Source organism: Ctenocephalides felis, unplaced genomic scaffold (assembly GCF_003426905.1).
Source record: "Ctenocephalides felis isolate EL2017-DRISC unplaced genomic scaffold, ASM342690v1 CF-g0.4_SCAFFOLD_01492, whole genome shotgun sequence".
NCBI classification, from domain to species: domain Eukaryota; kingdom Metazoa; phylum Arthropoda; class Insecta; order Siphonaptera; family Pulicidae; genus Ctenocephalides; species Ctenocephalides felis.
The window spans coordinates 124,997-141,600 of NW_020537646.1; the positions used below are offsets into that span (position 1 = coordinate 124,997).

Consider the following 16,604-nt stretch of genomic DNA (forward strand, 5'->3'; position numbering starts at 1 on the left):
AAATGGGAGAATCAGTGAAAAAAAGTTTTTTTTTGGTTCTTAAAACAGAGAATCTTAATCTAATGAGCTATTTTCTGACAGGACATTGCAAGCTGAAGAATTATTTAAAAAAAACTTTGTAGCTGGAAAAGTTTCTCGGATTAAGAAAACCTAAAGGACTTACTAGAGAATAAAATTTTCTTTTATAAGACATTGCAAACTAATGGATAATAAGGAAACTTTGAAATTTATTCAATATTATGAATTAAATTTCAATATTCGACATCAAAATGAGTAACTTTTTGGGACAATAAAAACATGTTGACAAAAATTCAGCTAGACTATTGTCAAGTTCTGATATTTTGCAGAAAATGAGATCTGAAGGCACTGTTCTAAGTTGGGATGGGATTTTAACTTGATGATCCAAAAGGGCTGATCATTGCCCAAAAGAAGTAGATTTAAAAGTATTCACGAATAAACTTGAATAAAACTTCATCTAGATTTAGAGGTTTTCACGAATAAAATGTGTCAACTTCATCTAGAATTTTTTATTGATGGACAATGCAAGAGAGTGTTATTTTCACTTGGATACATATATTTTCTAGTGTAACCTGATGCAAACTACTCTGAAATCCGAGGTACTACTTTGCATCAGGTTGTCCGAGGTGGGTATCAGAACTGGCACTTCTGACCCTTATTCAGAGCTCTAACCACTAGACTACATAGGAGTCCAGAACATTTTTTTTACTTTTATTGAACAGCAATCAGAACGTAAGAATCCTAGAAGCTGTTAGGCAGATTTCACTTAATACTATACTAAATACTGCTCGGTTCTACAGATAGCTATCCAAACAGTTGTCCCATATCTGTATGGAAATCTCTGTTTCGTGAATTTTAATTGCAATTTCTGTAATAGGTCAAATATTTATTGATGTAGCAATGCAGGATCAGGGATGTCACTTGCTATATTTCCAGGTGAAACTTATTGCTATATTTTCAGGTGAAAACCGTTATCACTACTGCTTGACCTGAGGCTTCTGGTCCAGACATTTCCTATTCGCTCCAAAAATAAACTCTGTCGCAAAATTAAGACGTTATCTTCGCTTATTCTTTCACAAATCAAAACATATATCCTTTATTACACCTCGATATTTTTAATTACCGAACATCCAAGAACATTAAGGTGCTCATCACTTCCTCTCGGCGGATCGTTAGCCTTCTCAACAGTGGTAATAATTCGGAATCTAATGACCCACCGCCGAGACACAAATTTCTATTTCATGTCGAGTTATCAGATTGATAATAATCGGTACCGCTCTATGAAGACAAACTCCGTGGAATTATAAAATATTCTATCTGAAATCTCGAAACCAGTTTTGGATTTGATAATGAACGATTATAAGAAAAAAACACGCGCGCTTATACGAATTGTTGTTATCAATGGAAATATTAGTTTGACAAAATCAAACGACGTATAGGGATTACTGTAATGCTGAAAAACGTAGTATAATATTGGTTTCGTGATGGCATTTGACTTTTTTGAGATGTTTTGTTGAAAGGTATTAATATAATATTGATATTGTCGCTTTTTGATTTGTTTTATATAGAGTTATCTCGCAGCTTAGTATAAAGTAATAGGATTATGTGGCAAATGCGTAGATGATGTTTATATATTCCTTAAATTTTTAACTTCCCGTAGGATAAGTTATAGTAAAGGGTCAAAAATCGAAAATGAAAATTTTTGCATATCTACACGTTTCAGAGGTTTCATTTTGGCATGCCTCAGAAAAAATGGATGTGTGTGTATGTGTGGAGACAATATTTCGTCGACGATTTCAGGTGTATGGATGAACCGATTTGAAAAATTCAAAAAGCAATCGATTCGTATTGATAGGGAGATGTGCTGATTAGTTTCTGGCAAAGGCAGATCTAGCCGAAAACGGGATATCCGATTTGAATAATCAAAAAACATAACTTTAAGATAGTGTGCAATTAAATCAAACTTTGTATGGAAATAGCATGGAACAAATTTTGAAAATGAAAAAAAAAATTTTTTTAGGTATAACTTAGCGACAAATGAATTAAGTAAATATTCGTTTCATTTTTTATTAAAAATTCGACGTTCCGCAAAATTTTTTCACGCTATTTCCATACAAAACTTTGATTGAATTGCGCTCTATCTAAAAGACAATCTTAAGAGTTAAAACTTATAGAGAATTGTTTTTTGTCAATTTGGAACCATTTGATTCCTTGGGAGCAAGGAAATTCGAAAATGTCTATATTAAGGAACATCCTAGTAATTCAGTTTATATATTTCTTATAAATATTTGAAAATATTACAGTATATTAATCTATTTGGAAACCTTTAATATTCCTCGATCATTTTGTTACTGTACGAGAAGTTCCAGCAATTTGCCTTAAGGCACGATGCCAAACACCACTAGTTTATTATTTCTTAAGTTTAATATTTTATACTTTGTATGTGTATTGCGTGACAAAATTTCCAAATTCCTTTACCATGATCAAAGAATCTCGCCAAATCTTGAACAGTAGGAGTCAAATAAGTCAAATTTTGAATTAATTGAGGTCGATGGGCACTTCTTCCGATTTTGTATGCAAAGTGTGCCTACTTAAGACGAGTGTACAAACAATCTTCATTTTTTTAAAAAATCTTGCACACGTCAATATTAAAAATAAATAGATTTTGTCACCACGACTTAAGCCCAAGATTTATAGTATTTTTACGGTTTAGAAACAATATATTCTGCAATTCATTGTAAATAATATGTATGAGTAAATATGTGTGTTTACAATTAGTGACTAACGAACTGAATAATTTCGGTTTTGATTTATTAGAAAGTATAAATAATAATTATACATCTACGCATTTTACAGTATGTAAGGTGATTATCTAGCTCGTTAATTTGAATCGGTCCATTTTCACTTTTTAATTTGATGTTGGAGAATATACAAAAATATTTATATAGGTACACACAAACATTAACACATATATAAATAAATTGAAATGAGTAGTAGTTACCTTTATTACTTCCATTTTGAATAACAAATAAAATTGAAGTAAAACTATTTGAAACTTGTATAAGCCTCACTACTGCGATACTGCGCGAAGCAAGCAATTTTTCTGTTTATTTACAATTGTAATCCAGAGTAGATTTTTTCTACATAAGTATCATATAGACATTGATATGTATTTGTTAATTGATTAAGATCAGGCAATAGAGCACAACTCCATTAGCATACTAAACAATAATAATAAACTTACATCCAAAGACAACCTGTTGTTTTCAACGAAATTAACATACGCCAGATGACTTTAATTATTACCTGAAAAAATGCTGTTTATATTCAGTTATTAATAATTAATATTCTACAGAAATGTTTGATTTGTTAATCAGAATCCGGTATAGTTCATCATATAATAATTCACAGGCACGAATTGGAATACTAATCTTTTCCATATAGCAATAATTATGACAGTTATAAAATGCTTCATTTTTGAATTACAATATTAACAATAAATTGTAATTTAGAAGCATTTAATTAAATTATCCCATCCATCATAAGACTATTTTTAAAAAAATCTTTAATTAATTATTTTTAAAAAAATCTTTAATTGAATTAATCTTTGGCTTAATTCATTTTTTTATAAGTTTATCGATAGGATAATAGAAATGATTTCTTATCTATAGTTAGGAATAAATAATGCTAATCAGCAATATAATTATACTAAACGTTTAAACATAATATATTACCAATAATTTATTTTTCTTACCAAGTAGGTCATTTACATATAAATTTTCGACGCAATAGTAATATGATTATTTAACCACTAATAAAATAAATATAAATTAACATATTATAATTACTTATGCCAATAATAATTTCAATTTATTAAATTCTCGTTTTGCTAAAGAATTATTGTAAATGATGTGTAGAGATTTATGGTCAGTTATTTAATATTTATTAAGGAAATTCATCGTGTGATACATTGTTTAAGATAAATAATAAGGAAACGTTTATAATTTATAGGTAATAAAATGGAATGAAATATTATTCAATCTTCACAACTGTTATATAAACTTTCTGTTTCACACATTGGCTATGATATATAATATAGTTATAATTGAATATGTTATTACTAAAATAAAATTGGTAAAGGCAACAAGATAACATTTTTCATCAACATTTTAATAAGATAAGTTTCTTAATTGTGGACCTAGGGATTTTTACTTATTGTTGTTAATTAAATAAATAAATTACAGAAAATATTATGTAAAATTATAAGAAAATTATAATTTGCATTTTTATTTTATTCATCTTAGTCTATTTTTCTTCAAATGCATCATGTCAAGACAAAAATGATGATATCCTGAAATTTCAATTCAGATATAATGAAGTAAAATTTTTCCTGTGTCTCGTCATAGAGATCACATCTCTGAATAATTCATAACACTAATATATAAATATCGGAATGTTTAATCTAATTAATAAAATTTTTAATTATATATTTTAATATGTTATTAGATACTTCTCGGCTTCTGTAGCACAAACCGTTATATATGTCTTACAAGAATTTTTTATGTAAAATTAACGACTTAATTTTGCAATCGATTGCGGATACATATATCAAATTACACTCCTTGTATATAATTTCATACCGCAAGTCTCTTATTAATCCACTTTTAATTTGTTTACACCTTACTTTTTGTCGTTGCACATTTTCTTTCTACTTTTTCTCTCATAAATATCGTGCATATTTGTCATGAAAAATTTCTGCATATCGTTAATTTTATTCATCTCTTGTGCTTATTTCTAGTTGTGAGATGTAATCAATACCAAGATCGCATATATCAGCGTACTTTTCTATTTGCCTCCACACTTCAGTATAATTCAAGTTTACTTTTCGAAACCGGTCCCATACTACTAATCCAGCGGTCAATATAAATGTTGAGATGCAATTTAAAAGGAGGGCTGGGGTAAAGATCGATGGATCATTTATTTTCATGTGTATATTTCTACATATATATATAAGGTCTAAGGCTCCGCAAGGTTTATAGCTAAGAAAATTAATGGTGCCTGGCATCGTGCCTTCATGCAAATTGCTGGAACTTCACGCACCGTAATTGAAAATTCGAGTAATGACATTAGTGAGAATTATCAGAATTATGCTTAGTTAAGTCAACGAGCAATTCTTGCCGCAAAGAATAATAATGTACACGCACTGAATTTTAACATTCAATCAAGCATTGCTGGCGATTTGGTGACATGCCAATGATTCCGACTGGTCTTCCGTTTGACTTCAAACGAATGCAATTTCCAGTTCGCCTTGCGTTCGCAATAAGAAGTCGCAAGGCCAATCGGAAAATTACCTGGAGACCTATTATAGTATAATGAACTATAATACTTTCATTTCACTATATTTTATTGTTGTTTTTCCTTTTGTTTTTAGTTTTTTTATAATATTAATTAGCTCTAGTAGATTTGCCACTGGGGGTATCTACTAATTTGTAATCAACTATTTTAGCATATACTTGTCAGCAGTCTCTGCTAAATGCAATAATTTATAATTTTTTTTTTTATATTAATATATTTTTTTTCTGCAATCTATAAAACAAATTGCAGAATAAAATTGAATAAAAAACACTAACATATAAATTAAAATAGATTGTAAATACTTCGAGCAATAGATTCTTGCTACAAAATAAAAAAAATGAATTTTAATTTTAAAATTAATAAAAAAGATCTCATGATGACTTTCCAGATCTAAATTGTCATCATAAATGTCACCCCTTTGGCAATCTACATTATTCTTGTAGTTTTCTGTTGATACAATATAAATAAATTTTATTTTATGAAAGAAATTTTATTTAATATTTTATTAATTTTATTTTATTTCTCCGACTCTTGGATTATTTTATATATGTTCAGTTCAGAGGCACTTGCGTTCCGCCAACGTATCATAAAGATGAAATGTCGAGAACATTAATGTCATTCACATGATTTGTGCGATTTGATTTTATATCGTTGATGATTGTTGTTTGGGATGTAATTTCTTCTGTCTTGTAATTAAAACGAGAATATTTTGCAGTAAAACTAAAGCCATAAAGTTGTACATAAAATTTGTCTTTATAATGATGTCTTAATTTTCATTCGTACTTGATCTCACCTGTTCGAAGCATGCACACATAAACAAAATTAAATTCAAATGATCTAAATATTTCTGTGTTACATATCTAAGATATATGGACAGTTGTCGTATTGTAAAAATGAATTACCTCCAAATCATTATCAATAAATCACGGTACTGACATATGGATAAAAAAGTGTTGTAAATAATAATTTACTGATCGCTAATCTTATTTGGTTAACATTAGACAGTTTCTTTGAATTTATTCCGGATATTCCAATATGATGAAGTGCCAAACTATTAAATCATCATTATATTTCAATGGAAATATTAGACATCATATTCTATTTAAGGATAATTAAGGATGGTCTTACTTTATTTTACTGCTGCAGCCTTTTATACTTCATAGTTATTTTGACAATAAAACCTTATTAAAATTGATATTTAATAAAATATTTAATTTGAATTTTATAAAAATATTAATACAAGATATTTAAAAAAAAAAAAGAGTGCGCGTAAGGATCACACGCGATTGAAGTAAAACTTTTAATATTGTATGAGTAGGCAATTAAGATAAAAATAAAAAAAACATCATATTTAAATTTTAAAAATCATTTATTAATAATCACATAACATCAATAACACAGTTTAAAACAACATCGATAGATTAATTGCTATCATATTTCATATATGATATAATAGGTTTGTGATAACTAAAATGAGAGACATAAATTTTGCTTTGTAAACTATGTACATTTCTGGAGAAAACTGCATCAATAGTCGTGCCATATCTTGTGGTTGATTCAAATGGAGAATTATTCATTGTTAAATTAAATTTATTATTTAAAAAATCAATTAATGGTTGAGATTCTTCTGAACGAAAATTGACATTGAAATCTCCAGCAAGAATTAATGGTATCTCGTTGTGATTAGTGTTTAAAAGTTTTGCACCCTCATAAGAAAAATGAAGTAACTGCTGATGAAGAAATTTAATAATATTTGATATGTTTTTATTGGGAGAAATGTAAAGGACGACTATAATCAATGTTTGATTCTGTGTGTGTAATATCACCTACTTGTGTAATTTCATTAGAAATATCCAGTAATATCGTTGGCGCAAGAAACTGCATAGGAGTCGCATTATGAAGAGTATCTGAACATGAATAATAGACATTAGACAGCTACACCACCTGCTCTTGAGTCCGATCGTTTGTATTGAGTAACGCAGTAATAGTTCTGAATATTAATTCGTTCTTCATTATTAATCCAAGTTTCCGAAAATAACAAAAACGTACAACGTTGTAGCACTTTATCTTGCAGATCAGGCAAATGAGCTCGTAAACTTTGGCAGTTAAAGGAAAACAATGAAATGACGTTCAAACTTATTATCTCACTCAATTTTTCTTCTTGTGTTATTAATCTACAAGTTGAAAGTCTTTGGAATTCAGTTTTTAAGTTCATTAATCCTGCTGGCCGTTTTCTTCCATGATAAAATTTTTTGAAATGATGAACAATCCATTAATGCTGGTAACTCGTGATAATGCAACATATAGAAGCTGCTGATTATATGTTTTATTGTATTCATATACAATTTTATCAAAAGTACCACCTTGTGATTTGTGTATTGTGAGTGCACAAGCAGACACTAAAGGAAAATGATTTCTTTTGACAAATATGATTTTATTTCTATTCATTGGAATAGATGAAGATCTCCTGAGAATCGGCACAGCTGTCCTACTAATATTAGGAGTTTGAATATGATGTGCAGCTTTCTTCTTATTTTGTTACCTATCTTACCAGGAAATTCAAACCATAAACGTAGAAGTTCATCATTATCGCCACGTTCTATGTACACTAATTTTCCTACACAACCATTAGCTAAGCCATCACTTACATCAATATTAGTTGTTATAATGTAAAATTTATTCAGAACTAAAATTATTTCATACGGCAAACCCGCGGTATCAATAACCGATTTTTGTGAAACTGCTGACGAATGTATGATTGTTGATCTGTCGCATGGCAACCTACATAAATATCCGTGGCAGTAGATATTATTTTGTCTTCAACGAGATTCAGTATAAATTTATTATATTCCATGACACATTTATTCTCTAAGAAAAGTCTTATTCCATGAGGACATAACATAAAAAACATGATTCAATTAATGCAAGTTCATATAGGGTTTAGCGCTCGACTTACGCATGACATGACGGGAGTGGATACTCGCGACATCAGCGCTTACGGCGTCGTAGTGTTCAACTACACGTTGGCATTTTCGTTGCATTTGTACGGATTTACACCCGTGTAGCCTAAAGAAATTTTTACACCCATATCGCGCCTAAAGAAGTTTTACTTCAAAATTATTTTCGGAAAACCCTTTTCATAAGGGGATTTGTAAATATTTTATGATAATTCAAGATTGTTACTATTAAAAATTATTATTAGCATATTAGGTTGATAATTATGATATTTTTCATGTATTTTGTATAATAACTACATTAAATTCTGTAAACTTAATTTAATTCGCCTTCATCGAAATAATATCTTTTTAACAAAGGATGATAACTATCTAGTTATATAAAATTCAATTTACATTTATGACTAACCGCAGATTAAATGGAAAATAGGAGTGAATATTCAAATACATGTATATACAAACTCAAATTGCATTACATTTATTGAAAATAGTTCTAATATTTCTCAAATTTAAGTACTTCATATATATTCGTTATTCAATAACTCTACAATAGTATTTTGCAACTTGGCGAATACTATCATCTTGTTCTTATACAAAACTCTATTATAATTCAGAATATCAGGTACTTATATCTATTTTGTGGAAAATATGATAATTGTCCTTTAACAGTTTTAGACCTTATGGATATGATTTTTATAGAATTTTATAAATTATGAATACTATACAATTATTTAGAACTGTTGAATTTTCTACATATATAGACTAACTCTATATCTAGCTATAAAAGAGCAAAAGGATTGCTTATTATAAAATGAAGAAAATGGACATTAAGCTTAGTATATTGTTTATTTAGAATTAGCATAATAAAAAATTATCCTATTGTCTTTCATATAATTATAAAAAAACAACGATTTAAGTTTCAAAACTTTTTGACTAACCAGGTTCGTTAGGCGTGGCGGCGCGGTTTTCTTTTTACATGCAATATAAAAATGCTTAATATTAAATTATCGACAGTAATATATGAGGTTGATAACAATTTAAAATTTATGTAACTGGTTTTAATGAGCGAAAATATGTATGTGGTGTTGGGTCTTTTTACGATTTTATTACGAAACATGCTCAGTTAGTAACTGCGGGTTATTAAAATGTTATCGGAATCGTTAATAAATTCGTACTTGATGATGGGAAATAAATAAAATAAAATTTATGTGCATTTACCTGGAGGGCTGGTAGAAATTATGAAATCGTAAAATGTTTGATACTGATAATGTTCAATTCATGATTTATACTGTTCGTCTCTGTGTTTGCTCAATATGATTTTAATGAACAGTTTTGCATAAACATGCAATATTCAATTTTTTTATACGTCTTATTGAATAACAAAATTATTTATTGCCGTTATAACAATTTAATAGATGACAATTAATCCGCCCACAATCTTCGGCGGCCACCACGCAATGATTTATGACGATTTCAATAAATTTGCATGAAGGCGGATCAAACCAATGACTTGTCATAATAAAGGCATTGAGTAAATAAATGGTACTGAGAAAATAAATTTATTTTAACGCTGTTTGTAAATGATAAATTATTGATACAACTAACAGCTGGGCCAAAAGAGATTTGTCCAAGGGACATATAATATTTTTTGTATATATATTTCAAGAGCAATCAGAACAACGTGTTCTATAAGCTTCTTCTGTTGAACATTCTTTAACATAGTATTTTGATGCAAGGCAACCCAGTGGTTAACCATTGTATTTGTATGTGGGTAGTACATTAGATAAATCTGATGTAGTGTACATTAGATAAATCTCATCTAGTGATCAGCATATTTTACATGCCCACGAAAGGTGATTTCCATTTGAAACTCTATTCGACATTTATAACCTCAAGTGGTAATTTGAAATAATGCTGCCTGATGTCGACCTCGGCGTAGGCGGGGATCGAACCCGGGACTAGTTCTTATCCGTATCGATTACGCCACCGCTGGGCTTGGGACAATAATATATCAAACTATATTCGCAAAATAAATTTAGTGAAGCTAAATCATGCCTTTTACAAAACCACTGTAATTCAATTATCGTAAATTTAATATAATTATAATTTTATAACACTAACAATGAATAAAAATGGAAAGGAAAGAAATAAAGATTGTTAGACATTGGAATGGAAAAAAATAAAGCTGACCACAAAATTAGAAAAATCCTGGATTTTTTAATTACTAAATTTTTTCATTAAACATTAAACATATTACAAACGATTATTGATTTTATAACATGTTAATATTTAAATAAATCATATTAGTATAAAATTGTATTCATTTCATTTGCGTTTACGAACTCTAAAATTTTTTATTTCTTTTTTTATCACTTTTCAATATCATTTTAAGATAATCTCCTAATTTACAAGTACGTAACTAAAATTGCTATCAAACGTTAGTAAATTTCTGTGATGCATATTTGTTTTTTCTTCAATTATTAAACTTGCTTGTTTTTATAACTAAAATTTATATAATTTTTAATTTAATATAAGTTTCTTATTTTTTAAATTATTTGTTCAATGCGATTTGTATTCCGTAGTTGGTAAAAAGTTTTGGTTTATTTAATATCTATTTAGCTGAAGGTTGAAACACATTTGGTTCGAGAAAGTGTTCAATTTTAAACAAATTTATATTTTATTTCGATTATCTGTTGAATAATTTAATAATTACAAAACCGAAATATGAATGATACTGTACTTAATACAGAAATCGAGAAACTATACATTTTTAATTATTTTTAATTTCGATTATTTGTTAAATAAATTAATAATTACAAATCGAAATATGAATGATACTGTACTTGATTCAAGTGTAAGATCAAATTTTCAATCAAATTTATCCACAATCTTTAAATTAAAATCTTTTTATTACATATTTTTGCAACATAATTATAAGTAATTAATTTAAACGAAAAGTTTCAATTTAGTTTTTGGCAGGTAGTTCTGCTGATTAAATGCATGATAATTTCATATGAGTATGCTTGCGATATGTTCAAGAGATAATCGATGGTTTTTCATTTTATTAACTCGTTTTATAAGTTCTGAGATTAAGATTCTGCTTCAGAATAACAAAAACAGGTGTTATAATAATAGATAATATTTTCATGTAAATTCCATACTCTATGTAAATATACCAAAGCAAACAATAATTGGTTTCCGTTTAAATGACCTTTTTCAAATAATTGATCTCCATTAAAATCAAATTATTTGAGGTAGTCAAATCCACTTAAAGAAAAAAAATAAAAATGAAATATAAATTTATGTTGATTATCAATTATTCAATCTTATTAAATTTAAATTATTTTTTATCCAGTGCCGGTGACACAGGTTCAAGGAGTGTTCGGGCGAAAGGTTGCTCTTCCTTGTGATGTGACACCACCAATTGAAGGCGATGTTGTCCTCATGGTGTTATGGTTCCTGGAACCAAGTCAGCAACCTCTTTATAGGTATGGTTAATTAATTTTATTCAATCGAAATGGCATGCATATAAATATTGTACCATATGCATATAAATCGTAAAAAAAGAATATTTTTTACTGCAAAAAAGCAGTTGTTGTCGATTTTAATTTAGTATTACATTTATGTATTTTGAAACTAAATTCTATAAAGGTTAAGAGTTAAGTATGATAAAACACAACTATCGATTATAATCAAGTGTATCAAATATATAATTCAATTTCAATTCTAATAGATTCGTATTGTGTTGATTCTATTTTTACCTACTTATATTTGTACCTAATTATATTTCCAAATAGTTTCTACAGACAACTATCAATTAAATTAGTATAATTATATTTATTTACCCAAGCGATATTAATTTCAAATCAATAATACTTTACAATGATATCTCTACAAAAAATTATTAATACATCCGCAATTAGGATATCGAATACTAGTATTAGTCATACACGATTAGTCACACAATCAAGTGATTATTATTTCTATTTCCACTTAATAATTATTCATCATAAATACTGTAAGGATTGTAAAAAATACTTTGGATACAGGTGTCTCTTCTTATGATGTAATGTAATAAATGTTACTAGGATTTAAATACTATGGGAATATTAAGTAATTGTAAAGCATTAATCAAAACTAACGTTGACAATTAATGAGCATATTAATGCATGTAGAAACGTGCTAATTATTATCAAGCTAAGAATATATTTATCATGTTAAGAATATATTCAATATATTTTGCAAACTTTACAACTGGTATTTTAAGATTGGAATATATCTATGTATTTTTTCATTTGAATATGAAATGATATTAAATATGCATGCAATAATGAAAGATGCGTTTTTTTTAATTCAAGGCGTGTGAGAAACAAGTTTTGATCTAATTTGCAAAAACTTTTACATATTTTATATTATATTTATAAGTAGAATAATTATGTATCATTATTATAATTGCAATTGCGTAAGAAAATATTTGTATTATATTATTTCGAGTTATTTATTATAATGTACTATTCCCTATATTTATAAGAAAAGCATTCTAAATATGCTACAATATGTTAGTACTAATAATAAGATGTAGCAATAGCAATTTTAAAAAATCTTAAAATCAAAAAATTATATAGAAAATATTAAATCAAATTGTTGAAAACATTTTTGATCTTTCTTTACAAGAAATAGTTATAATGGTATAAATACATTCATTAAAAATATATATGTTCGCAATTAACGTATTAACCTCTCGACCTTTAAAAAAAAAACTTGCCTTAGGAGTTTCATAAGCAATTCTCGATCACTTTAACACATTTAAATTATTCCAACCAGAAAGATTGATGATATATTAATAAGTTTCTAACAGATCGTGTTACATGTAATAAGATTAAGAATTTTTGCTCTTTATTCATCGGATGTCAGTTTTTAACGACTTGCGTAAACTAATGAACAATCATAATTATAAATTTTGGATAAGATGTTTCACGGCCGAATATTCATAATTACTAGAGACGATATAATTCATAGGCTTACGCAATTTAATGTACTTCAACGACTTGTTTTAATTATACTGTGAAATGTTAAATAAGCGAATAAAAAGTATGTTTTTGATAAATGATGATGAAGCAGGCATTAAGATAAAACTTGGCTTTTTGCATGATTTTTATATTCATGTTTTAATATATTAGGTTGTCAAATATCTCCCTTCCGCTTTTTTGCTCTTGGTTTATAATACAAAAGGGCGGAAGGGAGATATTTGACAACCTTATATTTTTAATTGTAAATACTAGTTGTACTATAAAATATCATATTTTTGAATTTATTGAAATAAGTTTTATGAATGTGATCTTATTTTTAACTTCCCGTAGGGCAAGTAGTCGCAAAAAAATCTAAAATGAAAATTTTTATATACGAGGTGTGTTCAAAAAGTACCCGGAATTACTAATAATTAAATTTCGCGGGTCTGGAGTGTCTGATTGTCAAAATTGTGTTGGTATACATGCCCCTAAAGTATGATGAAATTTTCAGCTATATTCACTGTTTACTTTGTCTGTGGTAGTCGCTAAGGTTCGACGTGTTTTTCTGAGCTGGGCGATTTTTACAATGGAAGAATTGAAAAGTCAAAGAATTTGTATTAAATTTTGCGTAAAAAATGAAATAAAGTGTTGCAAAGTGCAAAAATTCACCAGATATGGCTCCGTGTGACTTTTTCCTATTCCCAAAGTTGAAGAGACCCATGAAAGGACGGCGGTTTTCCTCGATTGAAGAAAATCGCTGAGAGTGCTCAAGGACATATCAAAAAGTGAATATCAAGGGTGCTTCGAAAATTGAAAAAAACGCTGGCATAAGTGTATTATATCTGGGGGGGACTACTTTGAAGGGGACCACATTAATGTAGACGAATAAATAAATATTTTTTTGAAAAAACGAAAATTCCGGGTACTTTTTGAACAGACCTCGTATCTTTACGTTTTAAAACCTTCTGAACATTTTGGCATAAATAAATTAAAGCAAGATAAATTAAAATCAAATTAAATTCAACATTACTACATTTGTCTTCTCTATTCCTTTATCCCAGCCTGGATGCTCGCCGTGTCCGCCTGGACGCAGGCCGACGTTGGGCTTCTCCTGACCTGATGGAAGGCAGGGCGTTCTTTCGCACCGCGTCAAAGCCGGCTGCACTGCTCCTGGACGGGGCAAGAGTCCGGGACGAGGCGATGTACCGGTGTCGGGTAGATTTTCGCGATTCGCCTACCAGGCATTCGCTGGTCAATCTCACAGTCGTCGGTAAGTGCAATTTAATAAAAGTTATGTAAAATTACTGTAAAAGGATTGAAGATTTTTGTTTAATTGTGTTGAAAATGTTAGCTACTTTGTAGAACCTGAAATTAATTGGATATAATAATTGAGCAGTTGATATCCGAATATTACAAGATATATGTAACTGTTTTTTTCAAATCATTTTTTGCACAGTGAGAAAATCAGTAATTATAATCATCATTTCAGTAATTTCCATATATTACATGCAAAAATATTTTGAAATTTTCAATTATTTCTTTTTTTTTTCATTTTCTTATAAATTACAATCTGTCTAAATAGAAAGACATTGAGTAATTAGTTCGACAAATAACATATTAAATTTTAAAGTGGTTCACCTTTTATTAGTGTACTAAATTATATTTTAATTTTGGTATAATAAAGAAAAAAAAAAGAAACTCAAATATACATACAATTATAAACAAAGTACATTACACAGACTACATATACACATACATGTTTTAAATAATATGGTAGAACAACTTATTACTGATTAATATGTTAGATCTATTAATTGTATTCTTTTTAATCTTATATTATGTGTTGTGAAAACTTGCAATCAGTTCGTTTGGATGGTTCAATTATCTCTAATGTCTGTGTAATAATAATGTTTGGATTTTGTAACATTTTAATTATTTATTTTAAGGATTTTATAGGAATTATTCCATTGAGCAAGTCAGTTTTTTGCCAAGAGAGCAAAGAAAATTATAGCCCTTTATTTTTAAACATAATACTCGTGCTTCATGTTGGATTTTTTTACTTAATTTTTCATTGTTTACCATATCCAAAGTATATCGTAAACTTATCTATTTTTATATCATTTATATATATATATATATATATATATATAACTAGCTGACCCGGCAAACGTTGTTTTGCTAAATAAGGTATATTCTAAACCATTTCTAGAGAATCAAAAATATTAATACTTTAAGTGCATAAGGATGTGTTGTTTGAATGCTATATACAATGAGGTATTATAAAAACAACAAACCCGATTAGTTTGTCTATATTTTGTCAATACAATCAAACTGCAAGTTTTATACACTTTTTATAGAATACATCGTATAATCCAATCCGAGTCTTTTTTGGTTTTTCGGCTTATTAATTACGTTTCAAGTTTTTCAGATTCTTTTTAGATTCTAGATTTTGTGTATAATTGTTAATAATACTACTGAGCTTATACAAAATTTTCAAATTTTTGCGAGGAGAGATAAAAAATGAATTAAGTATTTCTTTTTTGACCTGCTTTTTGAAAAGTTTCAAGTTACATTCGTTGAATTAAAGTAAATTTAATAAAAAGTATATATATAGAGCAGGGCGAGACACAAAGGTCCAATTTGACTTTGAGCAAATATAAACTATATTGTGAAAACCATAACAATTATATCACAACAAATAGCACATATCAAACGAACACATATCTGACTACGTTCAGTAAACTGACTTCTACTTCATCATTGTAGAAATGTGCTTTTTTGATGGCTTTCAAAAATTTGTTATCTAGACCTTTTTATCCTATATGCGGGTTAACTTGTAACGGGCAGGTGGCAAAAGGTTTAAAGCCTTATTATAATTTTAAACTAATGCTAAAACTACCAACTGAAGAAAATACTTTTATTATGGATTTTCAAAGATTACCGTTTATCTACCCCATTTCAAAAATTATCGTTTTCAAATCAAGGTTGTAGCTGGCTATACATCTTTTTTCCTCTACTTTCAAATATTGTTGTTAAACAATGCTTAACTTTACTGGTATTTGGCACATCGGTGGTGGACCTTTTTAATCCCGGACCTTCATATATTACTATCTATTGTGCGATAAATTCTGGGAAATTATAACTGAAAAAATATTATTCGACAAAATGTCCATTTGATCGATACCAAATTTGGGTTCTGAATTTAAATAACATAAATAAAAAATAATATAACCTAGAAAATGTTTTATAAATACCAATGAGTATATAA

The 16,604-nt window shown here is 28.3% G+C and overlaps 1 protein-coding gene across 1 annotated transcript in view; it reads left to right on the forward strand.

Annotated features, from left to right (window-relative positions):
* The window catches only part of LOC113370136 (nephrin-like), a 33,792-nt gene that overhangs the window by 4,417 nt on the left and 12,771 nt on the right, over window positions 1-16,604 (forward strand). The window contains exons 2-3 of the mRNA XM_026610803.1: window positions 11,683-11,815; window positions 14,398-14,606. Of these exons, the coding sequence (XP_026466588.1) occupies window positions 11,683-11,815; window positions 14,398-14,606 (342 nt within the window). The remainder of the gene's footprint in view (window positions 1-11,682; window positions 11,816-14,397; window positions 14,607-16,604) is intronic.